The following is a 10,000-nucleotide window of genomic DNA, read 5'->3' on the forward strand; positions in this document are numbered from 1 at the left end:
CACTACAGTTAATCAAATCGTTAAATGCCAAATTAAAATAAATAGTTTAAAAAATCATAATAAAACACTTAATAAAAATGAATGAAATCAAAATAAATATGTAGATGCAATATCTCATGTGTTGTCATGTGACCATGAACCCTCATCAGAGAAGCGCAGACGTGAACGTGTCGTTCAGTTACTGAAATCAATCTCAGGTCAAATGTGTTCGGCTGACAAACAAGTCTGGGAGTCTTTCCTGCCGCAGCGAGGGCTAACCTGGGCTAACGTCTGCTTAACCCTGGGTTAAAGATACAGTGTGAAGCAATATAGCAAACATCTGAAGATACAGCATGCAACATGTTTACACATGCATGAGCAAAAGAGCATGTTTCAGGGTCAGAGGTCAACCTAATCAAGGTCAACCACAGTTTCCCAATCCAGAGAGAAGTGTGTGTTGACATTCGACCGCGCACACACACACACAGTCTGAGATTTCCCCGCTGCTCTGGACACACACCAGCGCAGGAGGAGAGCGCGCACACACACACACACACACACACACACACACAGATGCTGTGTCTCTGTTCTCCTGCTCACACTTCGTCCTGGCTGGAAGTATGGAGTTTTGAGTGTGTTGCGGAAGAGAGCACACAAGCTTTGGGACATATGGGGGACATTTGGGGCAACTTTCCTTTTTTTTTTACAAAAATGTTTTATTTTTGTATAAAATATTTTTTATATATTTTTTATATAACATATAATATTGTATAAAATATTTTTTGTATTTACAAACTTTTAATTTTTTATTTTGTTTAATTAAAATAAAATAAAAACACTTACTAAACCATAAAAATGTTTGAATCAGATTCATTTGAAAATCTAAATAATACACTTACTAAAAAATTTCATTACAAAATGCAAAATTAAAAGAAACCATTTTAAATAAAAATAATTAAATAAAACTAAAACATTTAGCAGACGCCTTTGTCCAAAGCGACAAGTTTAAAACTTACTAAAACGTAACATTTTAAAATGTAAAATAAAAACCAAATCAAAACATTATTGTATTTGATAGCCTGAATATCATTAATCAGATGATGAGGTGAAAGGGTAAAGGTCAGGGTGACCAGCCCACATCAGCTTCACTAAACCAGCTCTGACAGACAGCAGTATCACTGTGACATCACACACACACACACACACACACACACACACAGGTACATGTCCAAGAAATACCATCACACATTCTGGCAGTGAACCTAGATCAAGTGAATTAGACATCAGACTGTAATTCTGCTGACTTCATATGTGATGTTTAAACGTATACACTGAGATTGATGTGTGTGTGTGTATGTGTGTGTTCATGCTAATCTGCTGCTAACCGCTTCCTGTCTGACAGACTAATCAAACTCACACACGTATTTAACGTTCTTTTAATGTCGTTTACCGTCAGAGTGGCTCTTCTAACATCTACCATATAATTAAAGTCTCTTTGACGTCTTTCCTTTACTCCATTTTCATGGTAACAGCGTTATTGTCATTAGCTTCCGTTAGCTAGCGCGCTACTACCTGTTCGCGCGCGCTCCTGCCAGCCGCCGAGCGCGCTCACGAGACGAGAGTAAAACACGGATTTGACGTTTTTCAGCGGGAACGTCGGAACCGCGATCCGGTTCCCGTGAGTGTGTGTGTGTGTGTGTGTGTGTTTTACCCGGGTGGAGGTGAGGTCCATCATGACCTGCTGGAACGCCGCCGTCTCCTCAGCCTGTCTCTGCGTGTGGAGCGCGATCTTCTCGCTGAACTTTCGCGGGTTTGAGGGAACAGAACCGCCGTGATTCGGTCCCGGTGCCGGTCCGCATGATCCCGCGGAGGACATGATGATGATCGAACCCCGAACTCACATACAAACCCGAAGAACCGACACACACACTCACTGACAGAGAGAGATAGACGAGCCCTCTAGGGGCACGAGCGAGACTTACACGCGCACACACACTGTACACACTCAACATTCAAACTCAACACACACACACTGTACACACTCAACATTCAAACTCAACACACACACACTGACGGACTTACAGCACAACTAGTATTGAAAATGGCGTTTTCATTTATTTTTTTACATTTTAATATTTAATTAAATTGTAATGTGTGTTTTACTTTGTTTTATTAGAAATCATTACTTTTAACATTACTTTTTATGATTTAAGTTTGAGCAAGTTTTTATTTAGATTTTTTAAAACCATTTTTATGGGTTATTTTTCATTTGAAATAATTTACATTTTTCACGTAATTATTTTAGTAAATTAATCATTTTAAGTTTGCATTTAATTATGTAATTATTTTAGTGAGCGTTTCTTTTTCTTTGTTTTTATTTTTGTTCATTTTTATTTCTTACTATAAAAAATATTATTTATATAAAATTATTTCTAGACCTACAAAAGTAATGGAAGTTAATAAAATATTATAAATTTAGGAACATTTTTATAGTGAATATACATTTTCCACGTCAAGCTCTAAAATATTTTATTGGGTAGAAATCGCTATTTGTTGTGAGTAAAAAAAATGTCCCCCTGTAATTAATAATTGTCTCCCTCAAAAATGACATATTTTTGCATTTTTTCCTTGAAAAAAAGATTATTCATGCCTTAAAATATCTTGAATGTAACTCGACACCCTTGCCTCATTTAGTATGTGCGGTTCTATGAATATGCAAATGAGCCCCGCCTCCACTCACTCACTCAGCTCAGAGATCCACTGGTTGACGATCACACGTTGATCTGATTGGTTACAAGGTAGTTTGTGAAGTCAGAAACACCAGCGATTTCAAAGCGTGTTTTTGAGACTGTCTTTGGTACAATAACGTGTGTAATAACGTAATAATTTTACAATCAATCAATCACTCCTTTACAATCAATCACTCTTTACAATCAATCACTCCTTTACAATCAATCACTCTTTACAATCAATCACTCCTTTACAATCAATCACTCCTTTACAATCAATCACTCCTTTACAATCAATCACTCCTTTACAATCAATCACTCCTTTACAATCAATCACTCCTTTACAATCAATCACTCCTTTACAATCAATCACTCCTTTACAATCAATCACTCTTTACAATCAATCACTCCTTTACAATCAATCACTCCTTTACAATCAATCACTCTTTACAATCAATCACTCCTTTACAATCAATCACTCTTTACAATCAATCACTCCTTTACAATCAATCACTCTTTACAATCAATCACTCCTTTACAATCAATCACTCCTTTACAATCAATCACTCTTTACAATCAATCACTCCTTTACAATCAATCACTCTTTACAATCAATCACTCCTTTACAATCAATCACTCCTTTACAATCAATCACTCCTTTACAATCAATCACTCTTTACAATCAATCACTCCTTTACAATCAATCACTCTTTACAATCAATCACTCCTTTACAATCAATCACTCCTTTACAATCAATCACTCCTTTACAATCAATCACTCTTTACAATCAATCACTCCTTTACAATCAATCACTCTTTACAATCAATCACTCCTTTACAATCAATCACTCCTTTACAATCAATCACTCTTTACAATCAATCACTCCTTTACAATCAATCACTCTTTACAATCAATCACTCCTTTACAATCAATCACTCCTTTACAATCAATCACTCCTTTACAATCAATCACTCTTTACAATCAATCACTCCTTTACAATCAATCACTCTTTACAATCAATCACTCTTTACAATCAATCACTCTTTACAATCAATCACTCCTTTACAATCAATCACTCCTTTACAATCAATCACTCCTTTACAATCCCACATTAATATAACACTGCCTAACACAGATTTAAACTGAAGAAAACACCAGAAAATGTAGAAAAATATCTATGAAGACTTTATTCTGTGCATGAGCTCCAGTAAATAAACGAGTGCTTTCTGACTATATTGAAATGTTGTGTATTTAAAGGTGCAGTCTGTAAGAATGACAGCTAGTTGTGGAATGAGGTACTGCAGGATCGTTGTTTCCCCGCCTCCTCAGACTCGCCGCTCACGAGGGTGGCCAGTTTAAGGACGCACAACAGGAACGAGCACGGAGACTCACACACTGTAAGTTGATGAGTTTATTTATCCACGTTTTAATATGCTCTCGTTCATAGAGATTTTTAAATGAATACTTTTTAGGTTGGGTAGAATCTGCAATCTCTGACCCAGTTTGTTTGCGTGCTGCAATACGCTGTGTTTCCCATCAACTGGCATCCCGGGTGTCGAAATACTATTGGCTGAGCTGGCAGTGGGCGGAGTCACACAGACCAAAACAAAAACAGACAGACAACACGGAATGTGTGAAATAATACGTAAAATAACTGGCTTTAGGAGTGTTTTTCACAGAAACCAGTGTATGAACTTAGCATGTTTCCTATATCTGCAAACATATTATGGTATTTTATGCTTTAGTAGAGTGAAAAAGCTACATTCAGCACCTTTAAAGCACAAGCGCTCCGATCAGACTTTACAGAACAGAACCGCAGTAACCAGAGCGAATCCCGTGAGCAGGAACGTGACTTTATGGATGCGATGCTTCGGAGAGGCCGATTCCTGCCACAGCAGTCCAGCGATGGAGATGTAGATGAAGATCCCGGACGCCAGACCCTCGACGGCACATCGGACCAGCTGACCCGGAACGCTGGGATTCATCCCGACCATTCCCATTCCCATCCCCATCCCGATCCCGATTCCCACCGGACAGGAGAGGGAGAACAGAAAGAGGCATCCGGACGTCACGGCCTGACGGAGACCGTAGTGACTCATCCGTACGGAGAGACTGAACGCCACGATTCCCTGCCGGAGAAACAGCGTCACACAAATCTGCGGGATTAGTTCAGGAACCGGCTTGGATCCGGCGCTCAGACCCTCGACCAGAGCACACACACACAGGCAGAACACCAGGAGAAACACACGCAGACCGACGTGCTCCGGAGAGGCGGATCCGTAGGTCCCGGAGAGACGAGGGGAATGACCGGGAGAATCCCGACTCTGGGTCATGTGAGGGTCTATGAGCGCCTGTTTCTCGAGGGATTCGTCGGCCCCGGAGAGACGGCGGGAACACCCGGAAGAATCCCGACTCTTGGTCACGTGAGGGTCAATGAGCGCCTGTTTCTCGAGGGATTCGTCAGCCCCGGAGAGACGGCGGGAACACCCGGAAGAATCCCGACTCTTGGTCACGTGAGGGTCTACGAGCGCCTGTTTCTGGAGGGATTCGCAGCCCATCGGATCTCGGAACGCCAGCAGCATCTGCTCCAGCACGAACACCAGAAGGAATCCCATGGACACGAGGAACTCGGCCAGCGGGAAATGAAGCTGCAAAGACAGAGACTCTCTTTAATAACATGTTTAACATCAGAGAACGTTTTAACTCCTCCTTCTTTGATTGATTAGTTAATAATAATAATAATAATAATAATAATAATAATAATGATAATTAATGACTGACCGCGAGGCCGAGCCGGCTGAAGGTCTCTCTGGCGTGGGTCAGGTAATCGGGCAGCAGATTCAGCAAACATGAGCAAAGAAACACGCCATCAGACAAACATGAGGCCAGACCCATGACTCCGAGCCGCACACCTGAGGGACACACAGAGAGGATCATGGGACACCGACACACAGAGAGGATCATGGGACACCGACACACAGAGAGGATCATGGGATACCGACTTTAGCTTTACTTCATGACAGTTAATAACTTTCTGTAGACAAAAACTCTCATTACTCGTGCTCGTTACTGTACTGATAGCAAAATATTATATTATTTAAATTATAATTAGTGTACACTGAGGTATTACTTGCTATACAGAATTAATCGTATTAAAGTACAAAAGATATTTTGAAGAATGCCGGTCACCAGTTGATGGACCCGTTTACTTCCAGTGTTTATTGTGCTGTGAAACGATGAATCGCATCCAAAATAAAAGTTTGTGTTTACATAATATATGTGTGTGTGCTGTGTATAATTATTTTGTATATATAAATACACACACATGCATGTATATATTTAAGACAAATGTATTATTTAGATATAAAATATTTATATTTAATATATGTAATATTAATTATTTATAAATATTTATACAGTATATACATGCATATATGAGTTTTGTTACGATAAAACGTTGCCCAGCACTAATACGGGGAAATATATACTATAATAATGAATAAAGTATAATTATCAATTATTATTGGCGCTGAATTGTTCATTTGCAACAAATGTAATATTCAAAAAAAGTTCAAAAGAACTGCATTTATTTGAAATAAACATTTTTGTGACGTGATAAATATCTTTACTTTCACTAAAAAGTACTATGGAAGTCAATGGAGTTCATCAATGTTCAGCAGAAGACAGAAACTCACAGGTTTGGAACAACTCGAGGGACAGTAAATGATGACAGAATTAACTTTTTTAGGTGAACTATCACTTTAATTGTAAACAGTTACGCTGTGTCTGAGCAGCCCTGAGTGATCCCAGTGCTGAGAGATGATGGGTTAGTGTAGAGATGATCCTGAAGTTCACCTGCAGCTCGTCTGATCACACACACCGGGCCGAAGCCGCACAGAAGACTGAAGCACAGCATCAGAGTCAGCATCTCCAGCTCGGTCTGAAGCCTGGCTCCAGCAGGGGACACGGTTAACATTACAGACATCACATTTCCCACATGTTACTACTTTTCACTGTATAATTGTGTTCTTTATACATTGGAATGGTTCTATTATCGAAGTACTTACCAGTACACATAAACTGAAGCAGATTATCTGAGTTGTTTGTGTTGCAATGCTGGATCTCTTCTACATTAAACTTCTCTTCATGATTCAAACAAACACTAAACGAGACTGAATCATAAGCGTCCGCCAATAACTTCCCACACGTCCTGAGTTTTGTTCGTATTTGACATGTTATGAGAACATCACTCGAGCTGATCGTGGGTTTGTCTTGAGGTTTGTTCCCGTAAAGCTGCACTTCTTCTGATCCTGCTTTCGGGAAGCGCACGGTGAGTCACAACATGTTCCAAATCTGATTCATTTCAGTGAACGATTCAGTGGACGAGTCAGTTGCCTGAACGATTCAGATTGAGATTGTAACATCCAATTCATTACAGAGATCCGGCTCAAAAGAGTGAATCACCTGCGAACCGGGCATCAATATGAGTCACAGCTGTCCACAACTTGTCTAAACCTGCTCAAAGAACATCACAAACATGAACTAAATGCCTGCAACCAGTGATTTGGGCATATACACTGAATAACTTATGATATACACCGAATAACTTTATTACAGACGGCGCTATTTAACCTTTCAAACAAAAAAAAATTAAGTCGCTTTGCTGTGTAGCCTATAATGTTTGTACGCGTCACTGGTAATGGAAACCACCCCCCAAATCTCTATAAAATTATTAAAAATCATTTTTAAGTAATCACAAAGGACGATTGTGATTGGTCCATCCGTCCTGACTCGCGTGGAGAAAAGTAACAGGGATCACGTGACTGTGCGTGTCTCTAACATGGGTCTGAAAAACATTAGCGACACTGAGACACTTTAAAATACTTTGAAGTAAGCAAATACTTCATATAATATACTTTAATATACTGACAAATAAACAAAAAAAATAGTTTTTAAACTCACTTCATTGCGGAGGCGCGTGATGATGTGCTATTGGTCAGCGTCTCTCCACAGCCCCGCCCACACGCCGAACGCGGATGTGAATCACACTGAATCAAGTGAACCAGAAGATCCGGATCCACACAGGGAACTATCCGCGTATGCTCGCATAATAACCCGAACACGCGTGTGTGAAGGATGCGAGAACCCGATATAGTGTCCGGGGACGTCAACTCCACCGAGCGAGTGAGTAAAACGTGCAGATAACACTAGAAACGCGGTTTGTTTACTGTGATTGATTGACAGCTCCACATACAGACACATCATCAGCTGTTGTTTATGCTGCTGTAATCTAATCTTCATATGTGCACTCCGCCTGTTTGATAGCACATGCTGATATTATATCTATTCCGTTTGCAAAGCTAGTTTGGTGAGTGTATAGAACTAGAGAAATGGGTCTCTTATTATATGTGTGTGAAGTCCAAGCCCTACCAGGATGTCCACATCCTCCCACAGACAGACAGGTAGAAGACAGACAGGTAGAGCTCGTTGAACCTCACGTGTCACTCTACCTGAAACAGGTTATTTACTTCCACACTGTTACAAATGTCATTTTGTTAGTGTTCAGTGTTAAAACACTGCAGGTCATACCATTGATTTTGTTTCCATGCACTGGCCAGTTTTGAGGTCTGTTTTGCTTCCATAATACGCGACTAGTGGGAAGAAATCATCCGAAATGCACTTTGAAGTGTTTATTTTCTTGCACTTGATATATTTGCATCTGTAGATCTTTAAAGGCGGTGAGTTTGAGTCATACATCTCCACTTCAGCAGCTGTACACACACCAGACTTCACAGTGTTATTCATATCTATACACTCAAGGTTTACTCATAGATCATTTGCATGATTTATACAACATTTTACCCCTAAAACATGGTGAAAATATATTTATTTGCATCTGTTGACAGTATTTTCTGATTTATGGAGTGATATTAAATCCAGAATCCCTTCAAAGCATTTAATATGTCAACAAAATCAAGCAAGAATCTCAAGCCTGGCTAATTCCAATGTTCTGGGAATTTATGCAAATTAGTGCATATTTAATTAGATAATGCATTATTTGCATATTTAACACTTGTGCGGTCCTTATTTGTGAACCACACTCATGTTCTTTAGAATTATGAACCTGGCTTTATCCAATGTTCTGGGAATTTATGCAAATGAGTGCATATTTAATTAGATAATGCCTCATTTTTATATTTTTATTTTTATTTTTGCCCGTCTGTATTAGGATGCTGAGGAGGCAGTGGAGAGCGGGCTGATCCTGGACGATGGAGTCCTGTACTCGGAGGACTGGAGCGTCGAGCCGCGCTGTGTGAGTCAATCACACACACACACACACACACACACACACAAACACACACACACTCTGGCTGAAAGGGTTAAAGCCCCTGATCGTAGTGATGTGGATGTTTGCAGAAGCTCTGCTATTCAGACACTTTATACAATAGATCGCTGTAAAGCAGCAGTTTTACAGTATTACTTTTTTTTTTTAAACAGTGTCGCTTTCAATTACAATTACACTCGGCCTCTACTATAAAGCAGCTCTCCAGTGTGTTCGTTTTTACTCGGGTCTGACCTCAAAGAAGGCGGAGCCTCAGAGCCACACCCACCTCTTACATCATCACCGTGGACCAATGGGAGTTCGGAGGTTTCCAAAAAAACTTTTTCAGAAACTTTTTTTCTGGACTTTAGTTCGTAATGACGTCACACCAGTTTGTGTTTCAGTTTCACTTGAAGTATATCAGGCCCTTTAATGCATCAAAAATGACGAAGATGATGTTCCAAAACTGTGTGCTGTTCAATTTACAGTGGAAAACTTGTATTACAATGTTATATTGTCTGTTTCACTGACAAAAGAAAGTCACACAAGTTTGGAACAATATGAGGGGGAGTAAATGATGATAGAATCTTTATTTTTGGATTAAGTCCAGATTGCAAAAGCGAATGTGACGTGTAACCCATCCAAGACACTGCACACATGCTAGGAGCAGAGAGTAGTGAACTCACACACACACACTCTCACTCACTCACTCACTCACTCACTTACACACTCACACTCACTCACTCCCTCACACTCACTCACTTACACTCTCACTCACTTACACACTCACACTCACTTACACACTCACTCACTCACTCACTCACTTACACACTCACTTACACACTCACTTACACACTCTCACTCACTCACACTCACTCACTCACTCTCACTCACTCACTCACTCACTCTCACTCACTCACTCACTCACTCACTCACTCTCACTCACTCACTCTCACTCACTCACTCACT

The 10,000-nt window shown here is 40.0% G+C and overlaps 3 protein-coding genes across 3 annotated transcripts in view; 1 reads left to right on the forward strand and 2 right to left on the reverse strand.

Moving 5' to 3' along the window:
- The window catches only part of LOC311275756 (CREB-regulated transcription coactivator 2), a 24,092-nt gene extending 22,109 nt beyond the window's left edge, over positions 1-1,983 (reverse strand). Inside the window, exon 1 of the mRNA XM_084384995.1 lies at positions 1,691-1,983. Coding sequence (XP_084241121.1) covers positions 1,691-1,855 — 165 coding nt within the window. The 5' untranslated portion in view covers positions 1,856-1,983. The remainder of the gene's footprint in view (positions 1-1,690) is intronic.
- A 1,898-nt stretch (positions 1,984-3,881) lies between these two features.
- Positions 3,882-7,401, reverse strand: slc39a3 (solute carrier family 39 member 3). The gene is made up of 4 exons (XM_084386082.1): positions 6,777-7,401; positions 6,565-6,656; positions 5,491-5,621; positions 3,882-5,357 (listed from the first exon to the last, which is right to left on the reverse strand). The coding sequence occupies exons 2-4, from the start codon at positions 6,635-6,637 to the stop codon at positions 4,503-4,505; spliced, it is 1,059 nt and encodes a 352-aa protein (XP_084242208.1). The 5' UTR covers positions 6,638-6,656; positions 6,777-7,401; the 3' UTR covers positions 3,882-4,502.
- A 331-nt stretch (positions 7,402-7,732) lies between these two features.
- The window catches only part of creb3l4 (cAMP responsive element binding protein 3-like 4), a 9,122-nt gene continuing 6,854 nt past the window's right edge, over positions 7,733-10,000 (forward strand). The window contains exons 1-2 of the mRNA XM_084386083.1: positions 7,733-7,893; positions 8,939-9,022. Coding sequence (XP_084242209.1) covers positions 7,846-7,893; positions 8,939-9,022 — 132 coding nt within the window. The 5' untranslated portion in view covers positions 7,733-7,845. The remainder of the gene's footprint in view (positions 7,894-8,938; positions 9,023-10,000) is intronic.

Source organism: Rutilus rutilus (assembly GCF_951802725.1).
Source record: "Rutilus rutilus genome assembly, chromosome: 17".
Lineage (NCBI taxonomy): Eukaryota > Metazoa > Chordata > Actinopteri > Cypriniformes > Leuciscidae > Rutilus > Rutilus rutilus.

Excerpts from the sequence above, each read along its gene's own strand:
- slc39a3 (XM_084386082.1), bottom strand. The coding sequence starts at position 6,637 with ATGCTGACTCTGATGCTGTGCTTCAGTCTTCTGTGCGGCTTCGGCCCG. Across the intron at positions 5,622-6,564 it reads TGTGATCAGACGAGCTGCAG|GTGTGCGGCTCGGAGTCATG; the intron begins GTGAACTTCAGG and ends TGTGTCCCTCAG. Across the intron at positions 5,358-5,490 it reads TCAGCCGGCTCGGCCTCGCG|CTTCATTTCCCGCTGGCCGA; the intron begins GTCAGTCATTAA and ends CTGTCTTTGCAG.